General features: G+C 38.9%; 7 protein-coding genes across 12 annotated transcripts; 3 read left to right on the top strand and 4 right to left on the bottom strand.

Moving 5' to 3' along the window:
• The first annotated feature begins 6 nt into the window (after window positions 1-6).
• On the top strand, window positions 7-5,355 carry LOC105274231 (lethal (2) k05911). Its single transcript, XM_011317160.1, has 6 exons — window positions 7-228; window positions 1,740-2,050; window positions 2,656-3,092; window positions 3,263-3,537; window positions 3,874-4,019; window positions 4,623-5,355. Exons 1-6 carry the CDS (start codon window positions 135-137, stop codon window positions 4,773-4,775), a joined length of 1,416 nt encoding a protein of 471 aa, XP_011315462.1. The 5' UTR covers window positions 7-134; the 3' UTR covers window positions 4,776-5,355.
• On the bottom strand, window positions 4,866-9,119 carry gwl (serine/threonine-protein kinase greatwall). Its single transcript, XM_011317161.1, has 4 exons — window positions 8,774-9,119; window positions 6,743-8,048; window positions 5,642-6,417; window positions 4,866-5,166 (listed from the first exon to the last, which is right to left on the bottom strand). The coding sequence occupies exons 1-4, from the start codon at window positions 8,814-8,816 to the stop codon at window positions 5,120-5,122; spliced, it is 2,172 nt and encodes a 723-aa protein (XP_011315463.1). The 5' UTR covers window positions 8,817-9,119; the 3' UTR covers window positions 4,866-5,119.
• A 28-nt stretch (window positions 9,120-9,147) lies between these two features.
• LOC105274229 (serine/threonine-protein kinase VRK1-like) lies at window positions 9,148-11,846 on the top strand. 3 transcript variants are annotated; one of them, XM_011317155.1, is made up of 4 exons: window positions 9,148-9,174; window positions 9,610-10,051; window positions 10,174-11,170; window positions 11,318-11,846. In XM_011317155.1, exons 2-4 carry the CDS (start codon window positions 9,681-9,683, stop codon window positions 11,414-11,416), a joined length of 1,467 nt encoding a protein of 488 aa, XP_011315457.1. In that variant the 5' UTR covers window positions 9,148-9,174; window positions 9,610-9,680; the 3' UTR covers window positions 11,417-11,846. The 3 variants fall into 3 exon arrangements, with proteins under 3 accessions (XP_011315457.1, XP_011315458.1, XP_011315456.1); XM_011317156.1 differs by lacking the exon at window positions 9,148-9,174 and adding an exon at window positions 9,277-9,467; XM_011317154.1 differs by lacking the exon at window positions 9,148-9,174 and having other exon boundaries at window positions 9,277-10,051.
• On the bottom strand, window positions 11,729-16,252 carry Clbn (Nuclear export mediator factor NEMF homolog Clbn). 2 transcript variants are annotated; one of them, XM_011317159.1, is made up of 4 exons: window positions 16,170-16,252; window positions 15,681-15,796; window positions 15,135-15,306; window positions 11,729-14,431 (listed from the first exon to the last, which is right to left on the bottom strand). In XM_011317159.1, the coding sequence occupies exons 2-4, from the start codon at window positions 15,734-15,736 to the stop codon at window positions 11,849-11,851; spliced, it is 2,811 nt and encodes a 936-aa protein (XP_011315461.1). In that variant the 5' UTR covers window positions 15,737-15,796; window positions 16,170-16,252; the 3' UTR covers window positions 11,729-11,848. The 2 variants fall into 2 exon arrangements, with proteins under 2 accessions (XP_011315461.1, XP_011315460.1); XM_011317158.1 differs by lacking the exon at window positions 16,170-16,252 and having other exon boundaries at window positions 15,681-15,835.
• Window positions 16,253-16,610: 358 nt separating this feature from the next.
• On the bottom strand, window positions 16,611-18,205 carry RpS16 (ribosomal protein S16). The gene is made up of 5 exons (XM_011317153.1): window positions 18,141-18,205; window positions 18,009-18,053; window positions 17,743-17,874; window positions 17,264-17,378; window positions 16,611-16,819 (listed from the first exon to the last, which is right to left on the bottom strand). The coding sequence occupies exons 1-5, from the start codon at window positions 18,147-18,149 to the stop codon at window positions 16,674-16,676; spliced, it is 447 nt and encodes a 148-aa protein (XP_011315455.1). The 5' UTR covers window positions 18,150-18,205; the 3' UTR covers window positions 16,611-16,673.
• Window positions 18,206-18,578: 373 nt separating this feature from the next.
• On the bottom strand, window positions 18,579-20,495 carry LOC105274226 (speckle-type POZ protein B). The gene is made up of 2 exons (XM_011317152.1): window positions 20,294-20,495; window positions 18,579-19,979 (listed from the first exon to the last, which is right to left on the bottom strand). Exon 2 carries the CDS (start codon window positions 19,953-19,955, stop codon window positions 18,930-18,932), a length of 1,026 nt encoding a protein of 341 aa, XP_011315454.1. The 5' UTR covers window positions 19,956-19,979; window positions 20,294-20,495; the 3' UTR covers window positions 18,579-18,929.
• A 529-nt stretch (window positions 20,496-21,024) lies between these two features.
• Window positions 21,025-27,895, top strand: rump (rumpelstiltskin). Of its 3 annotated transcripts, XM_011317150.1 has the most exons (6): window positions 21,025-21,209; window positions 22,159-23,207; window positions 23,780-24,216; window positions 24,321-24,456; window positions 24,793-24,863; window positions 27,428-27,895. In XM_011317150.1, the coding sequence occupies exons 1-5, from the start codon at window positions 21,193-21,195 to the stop codon at window positions 24,846-24,848; spliced, it is 1,695 nt and encodes a 564-aa protein (XP_011315452.1). In that variant the 5' UTR covers window positions 21,025-21,192; the 3' UTR covers window positions 24,849-24,863; window positions 27,428-27,895. The 3 variants fall into 3 exon arrangements, with proteins under 3 accessions (XP_011315452.1, XP_011315453.1, XP_011315451.1); XM_011317151.1 differs by lacking the exon at window positions 27,428-27,895 and having other exon boundaries at window positions 22,159-23,198; window positions 24,793-26,185; XM_011317149.1 differs by lacking the exon at window positions 27,428-27,895 and having other exon boundaries at window positions 24,793-26,185.
• Window positions 27,896-27,927: the final 32 nt, after the last annotated feature.

Here is a 27,927-nt window from a genome sequence, read left to right as displayed (position 1 = left end):
GTGGTCGTCAGGTGGACGGTTTAGTCCGCGAACAACAAGGAACACAAGGGCACCGGGAACCCCCCAAAAAATTACCGTTTTGTCTTAATATTTGAAACTTGTGCAATTGATAATTTGTCGCTGATATCAACGAAATGGTGACAAGACAGCTCCTTTGTCTTTTGATACTGTTAGTGTGTTCTTACAGGAGTTTCGCCGAAGAGGATGATGACACTATTTCTGTTGAAGGTATGGCGATAGCTGTCTTCTTTGTTTTACCTCCTCTTCTTTGTCATTGTAGTCAACTCAGGTCGCAGTCGCTTTTTTTCTCCTCATCAATTGTGTATTCAACACACGAAATTCTAGCGCGTACGAGTCCAACGTTCGCAATAACGACATTCTTCGGGAATTCCTGGTAATTTTAGTAGAACAACTGCGCCAAAATGAAGCTATCCCATTTTTTTAAGAATTCCTCTAGCAGTCAGGGGCACGGCATTTTTTGTCAAGCCCCTTTAGTCCATCTAATTGATTCTATTGATTTATGACAATATTTCATGGTAGCTAGTAATAGTTCAACAATAGCTTCTTTATTCGGCATTTTTTTCACCAATGCGGAAAAACTTGAAAATTTTATACATCAATTCGCTGAAGCTATAAGTAAAAAATTGAAACTTGTCAAGAATTTTAAATAAATAATAAACAATCGTTTGTCAACTTCTCTAATTTGTCAATTCATACGGAATGTCAACAATATAAAATCAATAACATAATCAAAATTTTACTTTTTATTTTGTTGATTTGAGTTTTTTTTTGTGTGATTCTTCAGAAAAAATATGCTAAATCAGGGACTTGATGTCGACGTGAGGATTAACCTTGAGGTGATATTAGAATCATAAATTAGCTGGAATAAAAAGAAAGAGGAGAAAGTTTTAAAAGCAGTTTCTGTAATTTAGCATTGTAGTATCACACTAGGAGTTTTTGGAAAATATTTAAAAGGGACAATTGTGAAAATTGATAAAAATACCTATTGGATTTTTTGAAGAGATTCGAGGTCTAGTATTTCTTCGGAATTTTGAAGATAGAGATGTGGCCGTTAGTTTTCCACATTCATTTGCCTTTTCGTGGAGATTTCAATGCTCGAGGAAGCTGTTAAAGAGATTGTCTATCTCTTCCGTCATGGGGGAAGAGGCTGGATTGTCCTCTCTCGATTTTATTGCAGATTGCTTGACTGTTATGGGACACTCGTGGTTTTCCGAGAATTCCGATTCTGTAGAAACAATAATTTTCTGTAATATTCGCACGTAATCGTGCGGGTTGAACAGTTATTTAGCGATGGCGAGCTCTTGTGGAATTCCTTCAGACTACCGAGACTCCTTCATCAATTTTTCAATCCATTCAGCAATAATTAGTAATTATTCCATAAATTAAACTACATGTTCATAACAATATCGATTCGAATTAGTCATTCAGAGAATATTCAATGAGAATTACAATTTAAAAAATTACGAATCCAGAAAAAATAAATAATTGCGTGACAGTTTCGTAATCTTTGAGTGCAAATAAAACTCAGTGAACATTATCTCGTGAAGTAATTTAAATTTCGATTTCTAAAAATTCATTTTTATTTTGTCTTCACTCGCAGATTACGGACCTGTCACATCATTCTCATTGAATATTTCTCCCCTAGTAGATTTTGCATCTTCTCTTTCCTTTAAAAAAATAAGGAGAATGGAAGAAATGATATGAGATAATATTGTTAGCTCCAGAGTTTCCTGTACAAGAGCGAACAGCATCGGGTAGAAATATCGACTGGACCCAGAAATCGGCACCTGGGGGCACGTGTCTGATGTTGCAGGGTGAAGTCGGTCGTTGCACCACGTTCAAGGAGTGCTATCCTTACTTCAAGATACCCAATCTAGGGTCGCTGGATGGGTGGGTCCTCGGGGTTTATGACACGTGCAGTTATACACGTGAGGACGGACGCATAGGCTTTGGAGTGTGTTGTGGTGGAGGTCCACTGACCTTGCCAAAACCTGTGGCACAAGGTGGACCCATCGTCGAGGAACCACAGGTTGGTCATCACGATCTTCTCTGCACTGAGGGAAATATTTAGTACAAATGCATTCATTCTACTGAAATAACTGGCAAATAACTTTCTGAATTGAAATCATGGAATCAGTCCTGAAATCATGTGAGATTATGGAAAATCACTTGAAATCATTGGAGATCATTTTAAATCAAATATTCCGTGGAATCGCTTGGAATCACATGGAAATTCTACAAATCAGCAATTATTGTGTCATAATATTTGAGAGGGAAAAATCGGTAAAAATTACGGAACAGTTGGCGTAATCCAAAAAAGAGAATCGTTTTCGCCTTAATTTGTAGGAACAGAAGAAAATAAATCTGAAAGGCTGAGTAATTTATCAAGTTGATCACTGAAAAGAAAACGAAATTGTCACGTAATTTTACCCGAGCAAATAAAATCTCGGAGAAAATTCTCGACTTATTTCTCCTGCAAAATGAAAAATTCGTGAAGGTTTAATTTTTATGAGGCCACAAAAAAGCCAATGAAACTTACTATTTTCCCTTAAAATTTCTGAAAGCTTGTACTCAGAAATGAATGAATTATAAATTCAGCGGTATTGAATCCAAGATTTCGCTGTGTATTTTCAGGATGTCGAGGACAGCAATAACAAAAAAGATTCACCAGCAAGTTGGCCACCACCTGTTCCCACCCATCCTCCTCACCACACGATACCCCCCCTGCCCACCCATCCGACACTTTCATCACCAGGAGTCATCACATCTCGTCCAGTGTTGGTGACGACATCCAGAAAACCCTCAGCCACAACCTGGCCAACGAAAAAACCGGCCTGGTGGCCAGGAGCATCCACTCCAAAGCCCCTCACCACAACTTCCATGATGCTAAGTTCATCAGAATGTGGAGCAAAAAATGGAAAACAGGATCAGGACAGAATTGTAGGTGGACAAAATGCTGATCCTGGTGAATGGCCTTGGATTGCTGCTCTCTTCAACGCTGGAAGACAGGTCTGCGGAGGATCTCTCATTGATGATAAACACATTCTCACAGCAGCTCATTGCGTCGCTCAGTAAGCGATTTTTATCCAGACTATCGATTTTTTATAGCTCAATGCAATAAATTCCATAAACAATATAAATTAATTAACAATAAATGAGAGCGATCGCCACACCTGCAGCTCTCATAAAATCCCGCAGATTTTTCAGCCTCAATTTTATCAAGATTCTTCCCTGATTGCAGCATGAATTCCTGGGACGTTGCAAGGCTGACAGTTCGCCTCGGTGACTACAACATCAAGACTAGCACGGAAATTCAGCACGTAGAGAGACGAGTCAAGAGGGTTGTCAGACACAAAGGATTCGACCCCAGGACTCTGTACAATGATGTAGCAATTCTGACTCTCAATGAACCCATTGAGTTCTCAGAGATGATTCGACCGATTTGCCTTCCTGGAGGCTCTCAGCTGTACGTGGGTAAAACGGCAACAGTCATCGGATGGGGCTCCCTCAGAGAGAGTGAGTGAAATACCTCTTTCTCCAATGATGATGATTTCGAGCACATCTGAATAAAGTGACTGATGATCATTTGATTTCATTCAATTTACATTTATGTATTTTTAAATAATGGCGCACATCAAAAATGATTCCTCAATTAATTCACCAAATTAATTAATAGTTCATATATTTCATTGATTGTTGAATGATAATAATATCATAATTATTAGATTAATTGAGTGAATTTTAAATTATTAATTAGAAATTAACTTTATTAACGAAATTTTTCTGGCAAATTATCGATTGGAGGAGGTGGGGATTAATGAATTAACCTTATGAGCATTCATGGATTTTTAGGTGGGCCCCAGCCAGCAGTTCTTCAGGAAGTGGCCATTCCGGTTTGGCCTAATAGCGAATGCAAACAGAAATATGGAGCTGCTGCTCCTGGAGGCATCGTTGACAGCTTTCTATGCGCTGGAAGAGCAGCGAAGGACTCTTGCTCGGTATGAAAAACTTTAATTTTTTTTATTTACTTTTCCATTCAGTTCTACTGTGGGGAACGCCAATATCAAGTCCGCAATTCAGAGTTTTTTTCCGTCAACTAATTTCTTTTCCAACAGCTACACTGTCGTATTTTAATTAGCATGACAATTCAAGCTTTTATTCAAACAACAATTATTATTCAACATGAAAAGGGCAAATTTCTGGGATTTTTAAGATAAATGGACAAATTAGGAACCATTTTTAATTGAAATTAAATTCCAGGGCATATAAATAAAAATTTAAATGACTTTGTAATTGAAATTCAAAGAAATTTTTAACAATGTAAGATGAATTAATTAGTATAACTTCAATAATATTTAGTGATATTCCGTAATATTCAATAACTGAATCAATTAAAATGTATCAGTTTATGGCATTTAAGAAAGAATAGAAAACAAAAATAATAATTACAATGACCTCAGAATATTCTTGAGAGAAATTGAAAAATCGACAGATTAGAACGATTAGTGCAGTCGCTCTGGACAAAATTGAGAGTAACAATAATATAGCTCATTTTGGAAAAAAGCAAGTACTCAATTGTTTAATATTTAATTCCTCACCAGGGAGACTCTGGGGGACCATTAATGGTGAACGATGGCAGATGGACGCAAGTAGGAATCGTCAGTTGGGGAATTGGATGTGGTAAAGGGCAGTATCCAGGTGTCTACACGAGAGTCACCCACTTCCTTCCCTGGATATATAAAAATCTTAAATAATTTATCATCCCACCTCCAACAATTCCTCCTTTATTATCTCGTAGTAATGTCACTCCCATCAACGGTGAGAATCGAGGCTCCAGGTGAAAATAAAATAATTGTTGCTCATTTATTAATAAAAATCACATTCATTAACTAGATTCTCCAGATTTCTTTGTATGACAAAGATAAATAGTTCTATTAGATGTTGCAACAATCAATAACGAAAAATATGAAACACTGGGGAATTGAAAATTGTACAAAATTATCGTTATGATTGCAGCTACACTAATTATATATTACAAGTAGATCAATATTTACATGAGGATATCAGTTTTCATTCGATTTAATAATGACGAGGTGAATTAATTCTCGCAGCTGCTGACGTTCAGGTGTTGAAGAATGTTTCGAGCTGAAATGATAAAAAATTATGAAAGAAAAAATATAAATATACGGTATATAAACGAAAATTAATAAATTGGAATGTTCTTTTTAGGAAAAAAAAAATAAAGATGAACAAATCCTTAGACAAATCGTCAGGTATAAATTATTTAGTTGTAAAAAATTAATTCAACTGTTTCAATAAATGCGCAAAACGAAACTATAATTTTTCTCTTTTGGATTCTCAGCTCCTACATTTCGAAAAATTTATGATTTTTAAATAATTGTCGTGTATAACTTTTTAACCCATAAAATGCAAGACCTTTTTTTAATGATCAACTTCGTCAATACCATCACCATCATCATACGAACGTTGAAAATTATATTTTCCCAAGAATACAATTTCGCAAGACTCGATTCAACAAATCGTGTTATTACACGCTTAACGATTTATCTAGTCATAAGTTTGACTAGCTATTCAATGAGTTTTTCCAACAAAATAATACCTTGAAAATAGCAGGTATCATAATTATCATCAGGCTGAGGTATGAATGGTGGAGTGGCCTTGGCAGGTTGATCCCAGGGGAAATTCTTGAAGAAATCCATGGCCATGACTTCTTTGGCAGAAGGTCTGAGGTTATGATCAAGAGTCAACAACGCATCTATGACCTTGACACACTCCTCAGAGAGTACTTCCTCCTCCTCAGGCCAGGGCACATCCCTAGCGAGAATATTGGCGAAGACAGCCTGAGGTGTTTCATCGTTGAAGGGAGGCAACCCAGTGCAAAACTCATAAAGACAGACCCCAAGGGCCCACCAGTCAACAGCTGGCCCATGTCCCTGTTTAAGGAGCAGCTCAGGAGCCAGATAATCAGGTGTCCCAAGGATCCTGTCGTCTGATCTGTTAAGAGTTCCCTGGACTCCCCTTCTTACACTCTTTGGGGTCCGGAAGGGTGTAAAATTATTGCCTGATGTCGCTGGAGTTTTTATTGGGGAGATCCCCTGGGGGGACCTGTGCTCCTCTGTACTGGAGTCCTGATGAAGGCCTGGAGGATTTGGTGTCACTGCTGGTGGGGGCAGGTCGAACCTTGTGCTCTTCACTGGTTGTACCTTTCCCTCGATCTGCTTTCCATCTTCTCGGTTTCGATTTTTCAGGGATGAGACTGGAGTACTGAATGCCACTCTTCCCCCTGATCCTGATTCCTGAGTTTTTCTCTCCTCCTGTGGGTCTTCTGGCTTCGTGTACGACCGCGAAGGACTCCTGGTTATGAATATCGTGCCTCTAATTGAGGCCAGAGTTCAGTATAATTCAGTTGCAAAAGACGACAAGTCGAATTTTTCTTTCAGTCAAGTGGTAGAACCACGAAAGACACTCCGGTAGGTTTTTCGGAAATATCTTAGAAAATAGGCGAGACAGAAAAATTTTTGTAAAGACCTTTCTACTAGTTCTCTATTCGCTCCGAAAAAAAAGTCTTCTCGTAAATTTTGCTATCTCTTTTCATTTCGGTGATATTTCCGAAAAACTATTGGAAGAAATGAGAGAAAATTCAGGGAGAAAAACATAGGAAAGGAAATTAGCTATAAAAATAACAACCACTTTAACAAACCTGTTTTTTCTCTTGGGAGTGGTATCCTCATCGAGTTCCATGAGTAGAATTTCCCTGGTGAGGCCAGTGGTTCCAGTGGACATGGCCATTCTTTTTCGTTTGGTCCCCCTGGTAAAAGAATTCTTTCCAGTGCTGAGTGGGCTGTGATGATGAAGAGCATGATTAGAGCTCTCAGCCTCAATAGTCGACTCATCCTCCTCCTCTCCTTTCTCAGAGAGTCCACTGATCTGTTTGATAGAGGACGCCTCACACGTATGATAGCTCCCAGTGCTGTTTTCCTCTTCCTCGAACACAGTGTCCACTTCCTGAAGATCCTCAGCATCCGAAAAATGAAGATCTTCAGCAGACTGGAAGGGAGTGACTCCAGACAATTTGGAGTAATCGCCAGATGCTGTGGACGAGGCCAAAGAATTCGACGAAAGACAGTTCCTCCGTTCCTGAAGAGCAGGCAACAGATTAATAGCAGGAACACTGTCATCACTGGTATCGAGATTGGAGTCAAGAGACTTTCCAGCAGATCCGAAGGACAGGTGAGAGGTGAGGGAGAGCAGCTGTCCAGGTGTTCTTGCCAGAAGACTTGGAGTGCAATTAACAAGATCGGAGATCTCTAGGTCTCTATGAAGAGTTGAGATTTTGCTGAGCCCAAAATCGGTGAGCTTGATATGCCCCTCACGGGACAAGAGCATGTTATCCGGTTTCAAGTCCCTGTGGACAATTCCGTGGGAGTGGAGGTACTCCAGAGCTAGGCAGACTTCTGCAGCGTAAAACAAGGCCATTGACTCCTCCATGTACCCAAAGTACCCAAGGAGGGACTTTAAATCCCCACCAACCATGTACTCCATCACCAAATAAATAGAACTCACTGACTGCAATGAGTAGAACAATTGCACACAGTACGGGCTCCTCGTCAAGGCTAGGGCATTTCTCTCGATAACCACCTGCGAGGCCATATTCTTGTGAATCATCTCATTTTTCTTCATTACTTTTATCGCGTAGATCTGCTCGGGATTCGTCTTCTTGTACCCCAAGAAGACCTTTCCAAAAGCACCTCGACTTATTGGCTTGACGATCTTGAAGTCGTCGATCTCAGGAACCTTCGTCGAGGGATTTACCAATTTGGAGATGGTGTTGAAGATGGAGTTGTTAATGGGTCGATTTTCTGAGATTGGTGTACGCATTGAGTAATTGGACGAGTCATTGTTCGACTCACTTAGGGCTGAACCACTTGTCAGGGCTGATGATGTACCATTTGCTATTCCACTGTCGGCTCCTGAGGAGGATAAGTCTCCCTTGTCCATCTGAAGTTCTTAGTGAGGATTGACAATTTTAGGAAATTGTTTTGGGTGGGTTTTGTGGAGATTTTGGTAGAGAGTCTGTCAACACTTTGCACTGATTTTCACATTTTGATGGGAATTCTTCACGGATTTTCGGAGCTGATTTATCAGGCACTGGGTTTATATACAGATAGCTGTGGAACTGTGGAGACGTGTTGGAACGTGTTTGCAATTGCCAGGGGATTTTCCCATTTGGGACTGGCGGGAACAGCAGTCGAACAGCTGTAGGGGGGCGGTGCCCCCCCACCAGAAATATTCCAGCGGTTTTGAACGTTTTTAAAAGGCCCGAGGGGCCTTTAAAAATTGAAGAATGGGATCCACGACTGGATGGGTCTCGGTTTTTTATTTTTCAAGGGGACCACGGGGTGGAGTAGGAACATTTTTAATTCAAATGGTTTTGTGAAAAATGAGCGAAGAGGGAGAAGGGCACGGGAGGGTTTTCTGAAAATGCCCTAATATCTGAGGTTTCCATTTTTGAGGGTTTTGTGGCAGCTTAAAGGTTAAAACAAATATTGAAGGAATGAAAAACGTCGGATGAAGGAAACGGGAGGAATTAAATCAATTGTTCAGTAGTTTTCGAGGTTTCAAACGCACCTTCAAATTCTTAAGTATTCTCCATTAAAAAAGTCTAATTATGTCCCAGCCTCTCGGAATAAATTAAATAAAAGAAATAAAATGACTAAATTGTAAAAATTACCTGGAATTGCCAAATGCCTCGAATCTTCAGGCAGGACCTTCATCACTGAATGTCACACAATTTTCATAGAAAAATCATCGTCACCTCAATTCTAATAAATTCATTAGCAAAATTATGAATTTGAAGATTGACAACTAAAGTATTGGCTAATGTAATGTCCTCGAGATCCCGTAACTCTCAATTAACCACAAAATTTCTTAAATTCTATTCACTATAATCCGAAATTAACCCTCATTTCCCCTGTGCCTAAGCACCACTCACTTCCCGCACTAAACAATACACTAAAAAACATAAACAACTCCCCCTTCGCCTTGAAAATTGGCGGCAAAATTTGGAGCGCGCTTAGTGACACTGGGCCTTTCCTCCAGACAGGAGACATAGCCCCAAAGAAGATGACTGAAGTAGTGCCTCAGTTCTGTTTCAACACACAATGCTGGGGTGTTAATTGGATCTGGTTAAGGGTTAATTGGATTTGATCAAGGTTTTCAGTTAAACAAATAAAAAACAAAAAGCATTCATACAGCAGAAAATAAAATTCATCCCGTCGACTTGATGGACACCCCAGCATTGTGTGTTGCGCCCTCCTTCTCTTGGGGTATACTACTACGATGCCGCTGGGGTCACTCAAACCCCCAGAACTGAGGCTCTACTTCAGTCAATCCTCTTTGCATTGCCCCGGGAAAACTCTAAACCAGTTTGTTTGAATTTTTCGACCAAAACACGGCATCACTCCATCACAAAAAAACATAATTTTATTTATTTACAATTATCTGATTCCACGGATGTTGATCTTCCGTTGGAGTTCCTGTGAAATAATTAAAAATTGACTCCAAAAGGTTGAGTCCTCATTAGACTCGAGGAGGAATTATCGAGATCTCGTGTACATCAACTGTCATAACCTCGAGTGATGGCGGCAAAAGGCAGGCGTCCCGCCAAAAAAGCCAACGGCTACAAATTGCCAGAACCAATTGCCCCCGGTGAAGTTCTCACAGATCTGAGTAAAAAGCAGTGGATCATAGGTAAGTCAATCGGTGTTGGAGGATTCGGTGAGATTTATTCAGCAGCTGCTCACAATGGAAAGACACCCCTGGAATATCCCCTGGTCGTCAAGATCGAACCTCATGGGAATGGTCCTCTATTTGTCGAGATGCACTTCTACATGAGGAATGCTAAACCTGATGACATCGAGACCTGGAGGAAAAAAAAGAAGCTGTCCAGCCTGGGAATGCCAAAGTTCATTGCTAATGGCAGTCATGAGTACAAGGGAACGAAGTACAGGTAAAAAAAAATTATGTGAAAAAAGTAGTAGTTTTACAGAGTTCCATAAATTTTACATTTTTGCACTCAATCCCTTTGTTGTTTCGTATTGTACTGAAATAAAACAATGAAAAATTCCTCAGGTTTGTCGTGATGGAGAGGTACGGTACAGACCTGTGGAAGCTCTTCCTGGAGAATAACCGTCGGTTCCCCGAGGTCACAGTCTACAAATTAGCGATCCAAATAATCGACGTGCTCGAGTACATCCACAACAGGACATACGTCCACGCAGACATAAAAGGTGCCAATTTGTTGTTAGACCTGAAGATTACAAATCAGGTGTACCTAGTGGACTTCGGTCTGGCCTCGCACTACACCACGAAACCCGACTACAAACTGGACCCAAAAAAGGCGCACAATGGAACAATTGAATACACAAGTAGAGATGCACACATGGGAGTCCCCACGATGAGAGGAGACCTGGAGATCCTAGGGTTCAATATTATTCAGTGGATCAGTGGCAGTCTTCCCTGGGAAAAAAGCCTGAAAGACGTGACTGGAGTCCAGAGGATGAAGGAAAAGGCCTTCGAGGACATCGTTACTTTCCTCAAGGAGTGTTTCAGGCCTGAAAAGTGTCCGGAACCTGTCAAAGACTTCATGAGTCTATTATCAGAGATGAAGTTCACAGACACTCCCAATTACTTGAAATTCAGACAGATCTTCGTCGAAGGACTTAAGAAACTTGGCCACAAACCCGATGGGAGTCTGGAGTTTGGGGGAAAGGCTGTAGCTGCTGGTACGGCTAAAGTCAAGACTGAAACGCCCAAGAGGGTGAAAAAAGTCAGTGAAGATACTGTCAGGAGGATGAGTCCTCGTGTGAAGCCCTCCAGGGTGCCCAGTACTCCCAGCTCTCTCGATGAAAGCTGTGTGGGAATTGTTGTCGACAGAAGGCGAGAGAAACTCAAGGACATGAAGAAGATCCTTGAGTCAATTGAGGATGACTCTGACACGGAGTATGGAATCGTCATCACTAAGAAAAGAAAGGTGAAGACGGTGGAGGAACAGGTGGAGGTGGAGAAGAAGAGCAGGAGGGGGAGGAAGAAGGTGGTGAATAAAGATGATTCCCAGTCTGAGCCCGAGGTAATTATCTCATTCACTTAGCAATCTAATATTCATAGAAATTTCCGAGAAATGCATCGGGAAAAAAATCGAATTATTCAGGCTTTTAATTCATTTAAAGCGACAACATTATGTCTATCGATATTAATAGTTCGTCTTTGCTCTCAGGTAATGCCAAAGGGAACAAAGTCACGACAAGCGCCCAGAAGGGTAGTACGTAAAAAACCAGAAGAGATTGACTCCGATGCTGATATGTTTGATGATTAATTGAGACCATTTTCTACTGTAGCTTATAAATAATATCGTTGAGTTTAGTCAAAATTTGTAGGGTGGAAATTGTGGAAATGATGACCTGCAACGATCTGAAATTGCCAAAAAAAAAACCGAGAATCTATCGAATTTATTGAATCTGATCGCTAATTCATTAATGCAGTGGTAGAGATTGAAGTTTTAACCAAACTTGTCTCTCCCAATGATTGAATGATGGAAGAATTGTAAAATATAAAAACTGAACCGGTGTATACTTTACCACTGAATTACTGAATCAAACTTGATAATTGTTATAAAATCCTCAGCAAATCCAGAATGAGACCCATTTATTCATTGAAACAACTGTTGAGCAGTATTTACAATAATGAGAACGTGTCTAACAATTTTGTATTGATAAAGCCAAAATAAAACATTATCTTTGTAATAATTCTATTTCTTGTGCTTCTGGATCTGCGGTGCGCTGATTTTCACTTTCCCGGGGATATTTCTAGCGATAGTTTCTTCCTTGACAGCTTTGAGAAGATCTTTCTCCCTAGTAGTAATAGTTTTATCCCTTAAAAACACAGAAATCGCTGTTTTAGCAGCTTTACCCCTTCTTCCAGTGCCAGGCATCAATTTCACCTTGAATTTGTAACTCTGGAGAGTGCCATAAGGCGCAATGACAGGTACAGCAAATAGTAATTCGTCTTCATCGATGGGTTTTCCTGTTAATTGATCGAGCATGTCGACTGCAGGGGCAGGTCCAACGTCCTCGTCGTCGTTGTCGATGTTCTGGGGATTCGGCTGGCCTGGGGGTGGTCCAGGTCCCTTTTTCTTCTGCTGGAGCTTCTGCCCTTGGGAGTTTTTATTTTTCTTTCGTTTGTCTTCTTTAGCTGCTCCGTCTGGCTTGAGCACTTCCATCAGGAGTTTTCTGTCCTCCTCGTCCTGATCCTTGTATCTCTCCTTCATCTTCTTCAGCCTACCCTTTTGGCCCCTCTTCAATCCACTCGTTTCTTTCTGCTTTCCACTCTCTGCTTTCTCCTGTAGGCTTCGGGCTGGCTTTTCTTGTGTGGAAGTTCTTCGCGATTGCACTTTGACAGGTATGTTATCACCCAGGTAAACCTCCTGAGGATCGTCCTGCTCATCCAGGGGCCTCTTATTATCGATAATAAATTTGACATTGGGTCCTGAAAGGTCAAGCTTGATCTGAGTATCAGGGAAAACTGATCGCTCATCTTCACTAGAGCCCTCGATATTCTCCTCCTTGATGTCGCCCAGTGGCTGCTCATCCTCGGAGTCCTCAAGGGCGATCTCCTTGTCCTCCTCGACGACCAGGGGATCCTCCTCAACGGTCTTCACCCTCCTCTCGCCCTTGTGCCTCTCGACAGAGCTCTCCTCAAGCCTAAACAAGAAACCAAAACCCATGACCAATTGACAAGGGGGCAGATAGTTCTTCTTGCCACGAATCATGAAGGATCCAGTGGTCAGGTACTCCCCAGTGGGTGCTGTCTTGGAGACCTGATCGTGATGGACCCACCAGGCGCCAGCGACGACCTTCGCCTCCCAGGCGATGCTGTAAGCCACAGCCATCGTCCCAGCCTCGGCCAGGCTCTTCGGAGGGACTACCTCTCCCGATGGATTCTTTATCACCACAGAACTGGCACCTGACAGGTCCGCGTGCACGTATAGGTCTCCAGGTCGCAGATAACGCTTGACAATCAGCTCATTCTGCTGCTGGTCCCTTCCACCAATCACCAGGTAGTTCTCCGACGTGATGAACCAGAAGAATTTCTCGAACCAATACACCTTCCTCGCTTTGTTGATACTGTGTATCACCTGGACCTCCTTGAGAGTCTGCTTGGTCTTCCTCTCAGCAGACTTGAAGGCCTTCCCCTGTGACTCAATCGTCTTTTGCTGCTTCTTAGCAGCCGATCGCTTCATATTATAGTACCTCGTCGCATTACCAAACGCTGATTGTGCCAGATCAATGTCTACGATCATGGGTTTGAGCTCTTCCTCGTCGGAATCGTCGTAAGGATCACTCAAATTCAACGATATATGATTGGTCTCTAGTTTCAGATTTTTTATAGCTGATGCCACAGGATCACCCCTGCTCTGCGCCTCATTCAAAAGTGTCTGAATGTCCGGCCAGGACATCTGATTAGCCAGGGCACTCTGGATCGCCAGAATGGCATTGTCCACCAGGCCCTGATTTCTCGTAATCAGCTCGGCCTTCTGCTTGTCAATCTCCTGTGTCTTCTCCAGACCCACCAGACGCTGATCGTGATCTTTCCTCACGTTCTCCAGCTTCTTCATGACATCCCTCTCCTGCTGGAGAGCCTTGAGGTCCAACTTCTGGCCCTCCATCCTGGAAAAATACTCATCCACTGCCGAATCAAATGACTCGAATTCTTTGAAATGCTGATTTTTGTACTGATTGAAGAGCAGAGGATGGAAATCAATATTTGTCATCATGAAGTCTTCATTTCCCTCTTGCAAAGGCTTCGACTCCTTCTTTTGGATTATAAACCCCTTCGAGGGAGATTTTCGGGCTGACGAGAGAATTTCGTCAGCCAATTTCAGCGCCTCCATCACTCGATCAAAGTCCTTTTCGAGGGAGAAATTTTTTCCGATTTTGCAGTTGAACTCGAATCCTGACTGCAGGAGGACGTGATTGATCAGGGCCGAGCCGAACTGCACCAGGGGATTCAGAACCTTCTTCAGGGGATCCCCAGGTTTCGCAGTGGAAAGTCTGTCGTGTATGATTGGGGTCTCTGGCATTGTTGTCGTGTGTGCTATGTGTAGGGGATACTTTTGTCGAACAGCGAAGCGGATCTTGTCCGCCTCGGTGTGGGGTCGCAGGATGTTCAGGGTCGTCAGCTCGTGATCTGTCAGGACGATATTACCACGGTCGTACAGCTCCAGGATTATGTGGTACGCCGCCTCTCCGGAGCCGAACTGCAGGTCCAGGATTCGGTCTGTGCCCACTTGCTGGAGGACCTCCAGTCGCTTATTTTTTAAATGCTTTCGCATCTAGAATCCAATAAAACAGAGAAATAAACTCCTGGAGCGTTTCCTATCGTCTCTGACGGAAACGATTTAACATAAATTTGTTTGACACTTTTTTGTTGCAAGGTTGCCATATTATATTCTAACTATTAAAAAAAATTGAATAATCAGTCAATAAAATGGAAATTCGGACACTTGTACTATTTTTGTAAAAATAAGAAACGTCGTAGAGATATCCAACTCATGAATTCTTCCTGAGAAGGGGAGAAAGGATTTATGGTGTGGATTCTTTTCAAGTTGATTCTTCATCGGACCGAAAAATGGGAAGGGAGATATATACAGGAGAAAATGAAATTAGGTATTGCTTTCCCGATGAGGCAGCCAATGACCCTTGAAAAATAATTACTCAAAAATATGTAATGACTACTGTAAAAACGACTAAAATCGAATTATTAATCAGTTGTGATAGAATTTAGAAAATTTGAGGTGTTCCCAAAAATTCATTATCATGATAATCTATATTGGAAAAAATCATTGCAAAATCTATTTTTATAGGTGACAAGGAGAATTGAAAATTCAATTGATGAATTCAATTGAAAAATTCAATTAAAACTTGAAGGAGTGGGACTAAAGTTATTGAAAAGAAAAATTATCTTCGAATTAATACTTCTTCTAAGTTTATCCGTGGTATAAAGAATCAGCATAAATTTCAAAATATTCTAGTGACCTTCATGGAGAACCCAGAGGGTGCAGTATTTTTTGGCCATTCGAAGGCAGTCGTGTGTATTCTGTTTCCAGATTCCAGCAGAAGCACAGCTTTCTCCTCACTCCTTTGCAGTCGAATCAAATAAGTTTTGTGATCTATATCATATATCTGGTTCACTCTCATCCCAATCAATCTGAAATGATACCCATCGTAATGAAAGACCTGTACTACTATTGGGATGATAAAATTCTTCATCAATGACTGGTGAAATAAATTATTTCAAAGACAATAATATAACTCAACAATCTATAGAACAAAAATTGAAAGTTTTCACATCAACAGTAATTAGCAATTAGTAATTACACCGAAGCAGTTTCAATTTACTAATTGATATTACTCATTACCTAGGTGAGTTACGTCGGGAATATGATAAAAATAATAAGTGATATCGAAAATTTTATTTAGAATCAGGTGGTCTTTGAGTGGAATGACAGGTTATACATGTCACGAAGACAGAGTTCTATGATTTCCGTTTTTAATTTCTTGAGAATTGTTTCGAAGAATTACCTTTGGAGCTCTGCTACAGAACATACTAGGTCAAAGGTATCGAATCTCGTCTTCATGATGGTCAGCTCATGGAGCAGGACGATGGGGTATTATGACAGCAGCAGAGGAGATGTAAACTTGTAGATAAATTGAAAAATCAGGTTAGATTACATTCGTTACGCATGGCTGATGAAGTCGAATGCTTCTCTAGGACGGGGTCATTGAAGTTAATCATCGACTACAATATGCAAAGAATCTTCTATTTCTTAAAAAATATTTGAATTATTGAGATGTGGATCTAGGAAAGGTAAGAGATCGGTTGAGTTTTCGACGAAAATCTTGGAATTTTCAAGAAATAGCGCGTTTTCGCCCCACACTTTCTCTTAGAGAATTTTACCAGCTACAAAAAAGCTCCTACACAAATCTTTGTATTTCTATTGCATCACGAGATATTTCCCCGAAATTGGTAATTGATTGAAAGGAAATTAATTAATTTTCCAACTATATTACCAGATGGACTATTGCGAATATCTCAGAGCCTAAAGGGGATATCGAAATTTTGATGTAGAAGAATTTGTAGAGAATTTCACGACCTGCAAAAAAGTTTCTATCAAATTTTTCCAATCTGTCTCTGTTACCAAGATATTTGACAATAAAGGGAATGAGTGTGTGATCCTGCCGTGATGTCAACTTACTTCTTCCGTGATAATTTCAGGAATATCTCCGAGACTAAGGGAAATAATGCAATTTTTGTAATTTCCTTTTTCGAGGTTAATCGTCTCTACAAATAAGGTTTTGGCAAAAATAGCGCTTTTTTTATAATTATAATTGCAGAGATATTCTCTTAACTCTCCTATTTCACCACTTCGATAATAACCAATTACTTTTCAATGAAGTAAAAAAGTTAATTATATGATTAATTAATAAAAAATATTAATAAAGTAGAAAGACTTTTGCGTTTGGATTTTTTACATATTTATTAATCACGTCATGAAACGCAATGCAAAAAGGTGGTTAACGGTAAGATTTCTGGTAGCGGGCCCTGGCACCTGGACCACCGAATTTCTTGGGCTCGCAACGTCTTGGATCAGCTACAAGGAGGGTACGATCGTACTGAATGAGGATATCCTTCACCTCTTTCTTGCTGGCCTCGTCGACATCTGCAACCATAAATCATCGAAAAATCAATCATTTTCCCTTGCACCAATCAAATAGGTCATCGATAATCAATTTCTCAAGATCTGACGCATCTCTGACAGAAACGATCTAAACCTAATTTATTTAATACTCATTTTACAATAAAAAGAAAAGGGTAAAATAACATGTTTGTTGTTGTCACGTCATTGTTACAAGGAAATTAATTTGAAAAAGTAGTCAAGTCCTTGAGGTGTATTTTTAATTAACTAATTAATTATTGACTGCAGGTTCGAGACGATAGAATTTTGTTTGAGGGAAAAATCGACGGAGGTCAATAAAAATTGGTGAAAAATCATCTAGACTTGGAAATAATTATTTTGAAAAGTCTGTCGATGGTGAAGAATATTGAGGATTGATTTTGATTGACCTCGATGGTGGATTAATTTCTTCAGGGTTTGTAGACTTACACTTTTGGTAGTACGCGACTAGGGCTTTAGAAATAGCCTGTCTGATTGCGTAGATTTGGGCGACGTGACCACCACCGTTTACACGAACCCTGATGTCCACCCCAGAGAACTTTTCCTGTTGAAGAAAACCACAATCGCAATTTAATAGTTGAGAAAATCGAAAAATTTTCAATCAATTTTTGAATTATTTTGACAACTATTGGAGACTATCCCGAAAAATTCAATAAATATTAGAGAATAGAGTTTTGTTTATATGTTAAAAGCCGCTGAGAAATTTATCTTTTAATTAAGTAATTGAGAATTGATTTTTTGTTGTTGAGAAAACAGCATAAGTTATATTTTTAAAGATATCACAAAATATAGAAGACAAAAAATTTTGACTTTTGATTGATCCACGTCAGAGCTACAAGTTTTAAAAACTCAACTCTGGACTCGGAATTTTTATTGCAACCTCTAAAATATTTGAATCTTTGAATTACCTTTCCAAGGAGGAGAATTGGCTCCTGGAGTTTGTACTGAAGAACACGGGGTTCCACAAGCTCCAGTGGTTTTCCATTAACCCTCAGGATTCCACGGCCGCGCTTGCAATAAGCAACAGCAGTTGCACTTTTCTACAATAATAAAAAATTCCATGAAGAGCACAAAAATCCAGATAATTATTCTCTCGAATCTCTACAGATTGACGAAACTGTGAGGTTATGAGAGTCACGCCATGTGAAGTTGACAATTAAAAGCACTAATTTACCTTGCGTCCGAAGACTTGCACAGAGTGAATAGGTTCCTTCTGTTTCTGTAATCAAAAATAAAAGAAAATATTGAATAAAACGATTGATTAACAATTTATTTTGACGATTTAAGGGTGAAAAATGGAGCAAACCTTCAGCATTTTGGCGAGCACGTCGTGAAAAGGAAGTCGTCACTTTCGGAGAACCGGAAATTGAGTGCTTACGACTCAATTCTCATGAATGATATCTCATAGAAACTAGATATTTTATGATGATGTTTGAATTTTTCAATTCCATCGACTTGATCAAGAGTTATCGATGATAATATCCCGAATTTCACGTGTCATGTTTTAAAAATAGTAATTCCATTTAAATATAAGTCATAATATTGCGAATGTGTCATCCAAAATAGCATAGAAGAAATAAGAATTGTAGAAACAAATGTCTAGTACTGAATTTTCGAATAAACAATAAATTAACTAGATTCAATTACACGTGAAGCAGTTAGACTAGTACAAAAAAAGTCGATAATTATGATATCATCGGCATTGATAATTGATTAACAAAAAAATCTCATTATTATCCAGAAAAATAGTTATTTTTATTAATTAAAAGATTTCATTAAATTTTTTTCTCATAACACGCGAGATGAGGCGAACACTTTTTATCACGCACTTCATCACGCGAACCATTAATCAGATTAACGTATTATTTGACAATTAAAAGAGAAATATTGTGTGCGACCCGCGCAGAAACCACAACCACACGCCAAAAAATCACTTTTCCGCACTTGTTACGATATATACTATTTTACCTCAATAAAAAGAATGGATTGCCTAATGAAAAATACAGAATTCTCTTTAAAAATCATCGATCCCTTGGTTTAATCGCCATAAAAAATGATTCATCCCTATTCGCAATGAAACTGACACCAGATATCTTCAATTCTTCTCCATCAATTCCACTTTTTTCAACTTGTGAATAGCAAAAGATCGCATCATTTCCATGACGAGTGCAGGATGATATTTCTCCAAATGTTTGTAGCTGTCCGTCTTGACGACTTTAACAAGATGATCATCCATGAATTGCATGATATAATCCTTCAATCCATGAGAACAATGACGATCCGCCTGGATCAGCATGTAGGCAGCATTCTCCTCGTCCACGCTATCATAAAGAACTTTCTCACACATGCTTTTGAGGAGTGGTACATTGTATTTGTCGGCAGCCCCCAACAATCCATAAGCCACATCCTTCAGATTATCAACTTCATCGGTGTAAAAGAATTTCAGCATGGCCTTCACCACTGCTGGCTCTATGTTCTCAATCTCCACTTCGTTTATGAGACTCTCCCGTGAGTTTTTCTGCTCGAACATTGCTAAGAAAACTGGACTGCGAGCTGCCAATACAACTTTGTGTGCCTTAAATTTTCGACCTCCCACCACCAGACAAACGTCTGTCAATTTGGATTTTCTCCAGAGTAGAGAAAAATCGTGGCTCCAGTCACCCTCTTGAGAGCTGATCATCGGCGCTCCACGACTTGGTGACGATGAGATATACATTTTACCGTGCAAGGCACCACTCGTCGTGTCTGATACTATGAGGTATCGAAAAAATTCAGTCTCTTTTCCAACTTCTTTTCTCGCAAGAGAATCAAAATACAGCTCGTCGCAGTGTTCGAATTGCTTTCCAGTTACTGTGAACTTACAGTGTGCTTCGATTTTTTTTATCCCAGGCTTCATGGAGACGAGACGAAGGTACAGCGATGTACATCTATGACCTCTCAAATTTTCATTTGCTTTGTTGAATTCTAGTTGCCAATCACCTTGGAATGTGGAAAATATTGGTGATACCACAGGTAATTTTGCGAGGCTCAGCTGGAATTCTGATACATTCAAGGCCCATTCGAAGTTGATGAAGTTCAAGGTTGATGTGTCATCGATCTTTATCACTCCGAATTGAACCATTTTCAATGATGTTTTTACGTTTTACTGAAAATACAAGTCTTTGGTGAGTAGAGTGACAGAAAATATTGGAATTGGCAGCAACATTGATCTCGATTTGACAGGAAAAATTCGAAAATTTTAGGATGCATTCAAAAATTATTTATACATATCCTTGAAAAACATGTATTGGAGGTTCCCGGCAAAAATAATAACAGAGATTTAGAATTCCTAAAAGAGATTTGGGGCACAAAAAACTTTCACCATTGTTTAAAAATTAGCGGATTAAAAATTCGAATCAATAGAAAATATGAAATTTTGCTCCGGCCACACTTGTATCAATTGAATAATCAATTACTCACAAGTTTTTCAATTTCCTCAGCAATCATGAAGGTTACTTCAACGGATATTATCGCCCGGTCCAGGCCGGCCGGTGAATATTTACATTTGTGAAAATAAGTAGTACGAGTCGAATAATGAGCCTGTTTATTTAGTACATGTCATTTGGTCACTCAGATTTCGCTTAAAATTGTGTTTACTGTTCCATCGGACGTGGAATCGCAGACAGTTCATCGTGATGATGATGATACGATTTTTATGAAAATGACTAATCATATGAATGAAAAAAAAAATATTTTCCACTTACATATTTTCCATAAAATAATTTCTAAATCATATAAAATGATAATTTAATAATGCGAAGGAAATGTTTCAGTTAATCAAACCCTTTATGCCTGTTTCATATTATATATTTACGGTTGAGTACAACAAATTACTGATAAATTAAGAATATTCATGGTGCTCTCTTTAAATTTTCGAAAAAATACAATAAATTTATTGTACTCTCTTGAAAGTCCATGAGTCATAAAATAAGGATCGCATGCAAAAACGGTATTTTCTTTCCGGCCAATCCTATTAACGAATTGTTAGAAAACTAAAAAAAACTGTACAGGCAGAATATGCGAATTAATTATCTCGATTATTCCCTGGTTTATTCTCCATTGGAAAATTGAATTCTAGCGCCGTTTCTGCTTCAGACTGACTCGAGTGGTATCCGGTGCCGCTCATCGACTAACACTTCCGTTGGAGATATTCGCCATTTTGTCAGGACGCTGTTCCCTTCGGCGTACGTAAAAAAGTGTCAGTTGTGATCCCAGGGCATCACTTTCAATCGGTTTTTAGTATTTCAAGTGCTTCGCAACATTCACGAATCAATTAGTTGAGAATTTACTAGTCGAAGAGCTTGTGAAAGTACGAGACAATGAACAAAACTGACGAGTAAGTGAGCAATCGCAATTCATTGATTTTGCAGGGACTCAAGGCGTCTCGACTCCAAACGCCGACCGATTCATTGATCATTAATTTAGCTCGTCCTGTAATTAAGTTCACCTTTCAGCGAAAATTCACGTTCTTCTTATTTTTCTTGTGAATTATCAATCGGATTGATATGAAAAATATAACGTTTTTGTGTTTTGTCATATTTATCGCATTTATCATAAGTTTGCCAGAAAAATCGAGAAAGATGAAAACCGCAGATTTTGGCAGAAAGAACAGTCTAGAACATTCTTAATAATAATACCGATTATCTCATATTCCTTGAGATCCGTAATGAGGGACTTGTAATCGCATTGCGAGATTTCAGAAATTGTTTAGTAGAAAAAAAACAAGAATGAATCGTTCGGTTTTATCGATAACTTGGGCCAAAGGGGGAAACATGAGCACTTGAATTTTCCATAAACAATTTTTTAATATTCTTGCTATTTTACTTAGCAGTTTTGTTTAGAGAAATTCTCAGCATTTTTTTTTCTAAACCTTTTTCATCGGAAGTGAATCCTCGATCTTTAGCATTTTTCAATTCGCATGATACAAAATACTCATTGAGTTGTGGACTACATTATCATTTAATTATCAATTAGTGTATTCCAATAATTATCAATAATATTACAAGTAAATCGCAAGCTTTCAGGAAAACCCCGTTTTCTTCTTTTCGAGGATAAGAAAATATTAGAAATGCTGAGCAACAAGAAGAAAATCAATTAAAAATTTAGTTGTACCCTTTTATACCAAACAATTTATTACAAATGACAAGTTGACACGGAAATAGATGAATATGCGCTCGTTCGACGAAATTTCCTTATTTCTCTACCTTCTTCTCAAATTATTTGAACCAATCAATTACTGTTATTATCAATGCAAGTGCTTTTTTTATTTTTCGTTTTTCCTCTAGTTCTCTACAGAATGACGATCGGGACCGAAGTCGCGAGCGCGATCGCTCTCGTCGAACAGATCGTCAGTCTCGTTTGAATTCAGCATCTCGTGATCGCAGTCGCGAAAGAAACGATCGAGGTCGTCGTATCTCCGAGCGACGGATATACGTATCAAACATCCCGTACGACTTCAGGTGGCAAGATCTGAAGGATCTCTTCAGGACAGAAGTGGGCAAAGTTGCCCATGTGGAGCTGTTTTCTGACGAGGGTGAAAAACCCAGAGGTTGTGGAATCGTTGAGTTCGAGGACTCTGATTCAGTTAAAATAGCCGTTGAGAAAATGCATAGATTCGATATCAAAGGTCGTAAACTAGTCGTCAAGGAGGATTACGATGCTGAGAGGGACAAGTACGGACGTCTCCAGTCCTCCAGAGATCACGACAGACAGAGAGAGGATCGTTTCAGAGATAGTGCTCGCCAGAGTACAAGGCAAACTCTATCATCAAGCAGTGGAGGAGGTGGTGGTAGTTCTATTGGAAATGACACGAAATTCGGTAACACTTACGGTCTGAGCACTCAGTTTCTCGAGTCCCTGGGCATCAATGGTCCCCTAGTGACTCGTGTTTTCGTGGCGAATCTCGATTACAAAGTCGACGAGAAGAAGCTGTTGGAGGTATTCAAACTCGCTGGGAAGGTCATCAACGTTGAGTTGGGGAAGGACAAGGATGGAAAATCGAGGGGATTTGGAGTTGTGGAGTACGATCACCCGGTGGAGTCTGTTCAGGCGATCTCGATGCTCCATAATCAGCAGTTGTTTGACAGAAGGATGACTGTGCGAATGGATCGTGCTAATGATCCTGATCTGCCACCGAAGCTACCAGAGGGCTTGAAGGGAATTGGAATGGGTTTGGGTGCTGGGGGCAACAGACTTACTGATGTCGCGAGAAATATTCCCAATGTTCAGACTAATGCAACACCCGTTGTCAATCCCATCTCTGCACCTGTGCTGGCTACTAGTGCTTTCAGTGCCGGACTCAATAATGTTGTACCCGCCCAGCTGGGTGAGTTCGGTTGGTTGATATGATTTTTTTTGTTTACTCGGAAACTCTCACTTGTACATTCATGGATCATCTTGGGAATTTGCAAATGGAAACATTACCCCTGTATTTTTTATTATAGAGATGGAAAAATTCTATTTTTCATTATATTTTCAAATTTTTTATTTTGGCCCACATTTATGTTTCCCATTTTTTATCTTATATATCAACCCAATATGATTCAGAAAGTCTAGCAATGCCATTTTTTAAACTTTATCTGCCATTTTTTTCTCATGTGTAAGTATTGTTGAATCCTAGTCGATATTATCACTAGAATTCAATGCATTCAATTCGTTTCATAGAAAATGAAATATCGCTTCGCACCTAACTTCTATTATTTATTATTTGGAGAAAAATTTTAAAAAAAACCATCAATATTTTACCAAATTTATTCATATTATATTGAAGTGTATTGTAATCCAACGAGAGATTGAAATTATTGAAGCGATTAGTTTTGGCGATAATTTCACTTTCTAAAATTCCCAGAAATATGATTTCAACGAGTTGGTATGACTTGCCATTAAAGTTGTTAAATGTTTTTCCAGCTTCAGCCCTCTCCAACTCCAACGCTGCAGCCCTTCAGGCGAGTCTCGCTGGTGGCCTAGGTGCTAATTTGACGACAAATTCACTGTTGAACCCATCATTGACGTCAGAGTTAGCATCAAATCTGAATAGCTTCAGCAACAGTGTCGGTGGATTGTCGAGTCTGCAGGCTTCTCTAGCAAACAGTCAGGCAGCCAATTCATTCGCTCCACGAGGAATGGGCAAACTCGACTCTGACGTTTCATTCGGTGGCAGCAATGCCTTTGGAGGCTCCAACTATGGCAGCAGAAATGACTTTGATGCTTTTGCTCGAAATGAGGCTGACCGAATTTCAGGGAATAGCGGTGTTTTCACTGGCAATCAAAGTAGTGCTGGCAGTGGACAGAGACAGAATACCAATGGATCAAGACCAATGTCTGATACTATTCTCATTGGGAATGTAATTATCTCTCATTCTTCATCTCTCTAAGCTTCAAAAGCCTTTTATTCATTTTACACGGCGATCGGGTGATTATTAAATCAATTGGATGGTTTTTCTTGTAGCTTCCACCAAACACCACTTGGCAAATGCTCAGAGACAAATTCCAGGATATTGGAGAAGTTAAATTCGCTGAGATGAGAGGAAATGACTTGGGGATGATCAGATTTGCATCAGAGTGGGATGCTGAGAGAGCAGTGTGTATCCTTTGATATAAAAAAAATGCATAAAGATTTTTTTCAACTTTAAGAATGTCCGAGTATTTTTTATCGTTTTTTAAGATTTATAAGATTCATAAAATCATTACTGATTTGCAATTTTTAAAATCTGCTGTTTTCTTATAATTAACTTGACAAATAATCTTTTTTTTCAAGTAATTTTTCAAGATTGTAATGATTTTTAAAAATTACGTTTACTAGCGTTTTTTAATCTATCCATGTCAATTCACTCGATAAATTTGGTGTAAAAAACCAGAGCACTCGGATATACTTGAAAGTTGAAATTTATGAATGTATTTCCTTAATTAATGATTGCCAGCCATGATGAACCGGTCCCGCATCGATGGCAGAACGATCGAGGTTCGCCTGTACTAAAGCTCAGAAATCAAGGTAAAGAAAACAGTCTCTCGCAAAAAAAAAAAACAAAAGAGCAATTCCAGATTCTTATGACACATAATCTCATTGATCCCCTCGGGAGGCTTGTCCGCTGGATTCAGAGCTCTTGACGGAATTCCAAGAAGATAATGCTGTTCTTTTTCTCCTCGACGATGTTTTACCATGGGGTTTGACGTTCCAAACGAGATAATGACAAAAAAACGTATTTCCTGGCCTCGAGAATAATTCGCAACGTTTTTGGGCACCCACAAGTGGATGATAATTCATTCTGACGATGAATTCTTCGATTCAAGACGATTTAAAGTCGATTTTTCCGGGGGAGAAGACACGATCAATCCCATGATAATATCTCCAAGCGTATACATTTATTTTTCATTCATTTATTTCGTGTTCCAGAGTGGATATTTGATATTATTGCTGATCCCACAGGAAAGTTAGGGCTTCGTAATCTGTTCGTTATTACTCAAATTGTAACGTAGGACATTTGTATCTAGGAACTATCTTTAGTTTTAAGGTTTAATGGACATTTGCAGGTGAATGGAACAGCTTGGGAGTTCAGTTGTGGAGTTGAGGGAATTGAGTCAATTCACTCGATAATATATATATTTTTTCTTTTTGTTATTTGGAAATAGTTTGGAAACTGAGGGAGATGGCGAAATTTTTGTTCCCGCGAAAATTTTGCTGTCTCTGGTAATTTGAAAGATATTCGCTAAGAGGAAAAATTCAAATTGACTATTTTTATTTCCACATTCACTACTGACTTCAACCGATCATAATCAATAATTATTGATGATTATTGATGATTCCTGTAAGGATTCTGACGAGTGTTTCTCAATACTCAATATCAAAGTGGAGATAGTTTTATTGAAATAATCAAGCAGCAGTTTGTTCTACAATAATACCAAATCGTAGATTAGATTCGATGGTAATTCTTCTCATTCACAAACAGCTGATGAAAAAATCGAGATTCAGCTTTAGGTCAGTGATTATAACGTTCAATTAATGGGTTTTATTTGGGTTTATTCCCGTACTTAGACAATTTATTTGAGTCGAGGGTTTTGATCGGTGGGCAGTGGAAACTTAAAAGGATTAGAGGGAGAGATAGTCTCTTTGGCTCCCACCTCACGTCTGAGTTCTCGTGGATTTCGATTTTTATTTCCTCCACCTGCAGTGTGTGTGTCAATTTATTATTTGTCCATCAAATAGCATAATCAAGGCAGTCTGATGTATTGAAAAAATAATGTCTTGTAATAACCGATGAATTTCATACAGTGAATAAAATTGAGACTCAACTTGACTGAGATGAATATTTTGTGCATGGGTCGTTTTTTTGTGTTTTACTTCTTCAGGCTTATTTTGATGATGTATTGAGATGTTCACCGAGTAATTTTCTGATGATTACTGAGGTAGATATTCTTTCATTTGAATGTAATAATTTTCCAGACACAGAGTGTAAGATTATTCAATGAATGTGGGTCTTGTTACTTTGAGAATCTGCATTCGAGTATAAATTTTTTTTTTTTCAACTACTCTACCTTCGAGGGACTGGTGCCATTGAGGATAGGAGGAAACTGGAGGCTGTACTGGAAAATGGTATTTAAGAGTCTGGTTTTGACCCTGGAAAATAATATCTCGAAGGTGAGAAATGATTCTCGAATTTCACTCTGTCGATCTCGAGATGTTGGAGATATTGAAGATTGAGACTCTGGGAGAGAAGCCACTGTTTTAAGGAAATTGTTGCTCTCAAAAGATCTTCGAGCACTAGAAGTGGATTAATTTGTCATTCAAATGGATGCACATGGATTTGGCGTTCTCCAGAGTAATTGAAAAGGAGGAGATGAGTTTCGCTGATGTATTTCCCTAATTGACAATCATCCGAGTTTTCAGTTGAATTTGGAAATGTATTTTTTCATGCTATTGATTTACTGTTAAATATCATCATCTCTTCGTATTTTTCCAATTTTTGAAGAGAAATATCAGGGGAAAATACTCGTCTCCAGTTTCTCGCCGTATTCATCAGCTGAATTTTTAATGAACTCTGGCAATGGAAATTTACGCAATCATTTGGTTTCGAAGAATTAAATAAAATAATGGAATCGATGATTTGTTCCACGAGAATTCAATTTAAGTAAGTAGGTTTTTCTCATGTTTCTGTAGTTATCGTTGAGTAATTGTTATCAATACATTCGCTAAGACACTTTGATAAGGGGCTCGATGAACTCTTACGTGCACTCGACTAATTACGATGTCTCGTACATGTCGATTCGTCACTCTAAAATTCAGTTGATCCATTTCATCGAATGTATTCTCTCTTTTCAAAGACAAGTTGTCATTAATTCACTATTCTTTCATCTCTCATTAATTGTTTTTTTTATTAATGGTGTCAATTTTTTAATTGTGAATAACATCGAGGGTCGATTTATTATCGGTAATAATTAATGAGAATCTCGTCATGAGAATGAAGATTTTTCATTACAGATGAGGAACTTGAGATGAAAGCGGTGAGTCCCAAGAGTAATAAATTAATCGTGATTCATATTGAATTATTATTATTTCAGGAGATCGTCAGGATTATTCTAACTGGTAAGTCTGGTGTAATGGGTATTTATCTCACGCTCCAAAGATTGTTGAAAAAACACTTTTATCGGATTTATATATATTTGAATAAAGAAGAATTCAGAAAACTAGTCGATAATTGATTTGTCGAATTAATACCGTTTTGTCAGGATTTTAATTGGTTCAGGCTTGAGATTATCATCACAAATCCACGAGGATTTAAATCCATTCTTTTATTACATTAATCACTAATAATTATCATAATCCACATGAAGGAAATCAGTTTAACACAAGCCCCGGAAATAACAGCTCAATGAGAGGAATAAATTGCTAATTTTTTCACAATATAAAACTGAGCATCACCCAGTCATTCACTCGTCATTCTCTTCATTCATCTCGATAAAAATTCTGTTTATTTATAATAATCGGTTACACTCGTCAAACATGAGAAATAATTATTTATAGTCATCGATCGATTGATCAGGAGAAGAAAAATCTGGTA

This window comes from Fopius arisanus, unplaced genomic scaffold, assembly GCF_000806365.1.
Source record: "Fopius arisanus strain USDA-PBARC FA_bdor unplaced genomic scaffold, ASM80636v1 scaffold00010, whole genome shotgun sequence".
Classification (NCBI taxonomy): domain Eukaryota; kingdom Metazoa; phylum Arthropoda; class Insecta; order Hymenoptera; family Braconidae; genus Fopius; species Fopius arisanus.
Note: the sequence above shows the minus strand (reverse complement) of the source record. Positions and strands in the feature narration are given on the sequence as shown.

Bases quoted from the DNA above. Each gene is read 5' to 3' on its own strand.
- LOC105274231 (XM_011317160.1), top strand. From the start codon at position 135: ATGGTGACAAGACAGCTCCTTTGTCTTTTGATACTGTTAGTGTGTTCT. The intron at 229-1,739 runs GTATGGCGATAG...TAATATTGTTAG, and splicing joins TGACACTATTTCTGTTGAAG to CTCCAGAGTTTCCTGTACAA. The intron at 3,538-3,873 runs GTGAGTGAAATA...ATGGATTTTTAG, and splicing joins ATGGGGCTCCCTCAGAGAGA to GTGGGCCCCAGCCAGCAGTT.
- gwl (XM_011317161.1), bottom strand. From the start codon at position 8,816: ATGAAGGTCCTGCCTGAAGATTCGAGGCATTTGGCAATTCCAG. The intron at 8,049-8,773 runs GTAATTTTTACA...ATCCTCACTAAG, and splicing joins GAGGCATTTGGCAATTCCAG to AACTTCAGATGGACAAGGGA. The intron at 5,167-5,641 runs GTATTATTTTGT...TTATCATTTCAG, and splicing joins TGATACCTGCTATTTTCAAG to CTCGAAACATTCTTCAACAC.
- LOC105274229 (XM_011317155.1), top strand. From the start codon at position 9,681: ATGGCGGCAAAAGGCAGGCGTCCCGCCAAAAAAGCCAACGGCTACAAA. The intron at 10,052-10,173 runs GTAAAAAAAAAT...AAAATTCCTCAG, and splicing joins TACAAGGGAACGAAGTACAG to GTTTGTCGTGATGGAGAGGT. The intron at 11,171-11,317 runs GTAATTATCTCA...CTTTGCTCTCAG, and splicing joins ATTCCCAGTCTGAGCCCGAG to GTAATGCCAAAGGGAACAAA.
- Clbn (XM_011317159.1), bottom strand. From the start codon at position 15,736: ATGAAGACGAGATTCGATACCTTTGACCTAGTATGTTCTGTAGCAGAG. The intron at 15,307-15,680 runs GTAATTCTTCGA...GTATCATTTCAG, and splicing joins TCTGTAGCAGAGCTCCAAAG to ATTGATTGGGATGAGAGTGA. The intron at 14,432-15,134 runs GTCACTAGAATA...ATTGGATTCTAG, and splicing joins CCTCTGGGTTCTCCATGAAG to ATGCGAAAGCATTTAAAAAA.
- RpS16 (XM_011317153.1), bottom strand. The intron at 17,379-17,742 runs GTAATTCAAAGA...TTTCTTCAACAG, and splicing joins CAATTCTCCTCCTTGGAAAG to GAAAAGTTCTCTGGGGTGGA. The intron at 16,820-17,263 runs GTAAGTCTACAA...TTATGGTTGCAG, and splicing joins AGTCGCGTACTACCAAAAGT to ATGTCGACGAGGCCAGCAAG.
- LOC105274226 (XM_011317152.1), bottom strand. From the start codon at position 19,955: ATGGTTCAATTCGGAGTGATAAAGATCGATGACACATCAACCTTGAAC.
- rump (XM_011317150.1), top strand. The intron at 24,217-24,320 runs GTAATTATCTCT...TTTTTCTTGTAG, and splicing joins ATACTATTCTCATTGGGAAT to CTTCCACCAAACACCACTTG. The intron at 24,457-24,792 runs GTATCCTTTGAT...AATGATTGCCAG, and splicing joins GGATGCTGAGAGAGCAGTGT to CCATGATGAACCGGTCCCGC.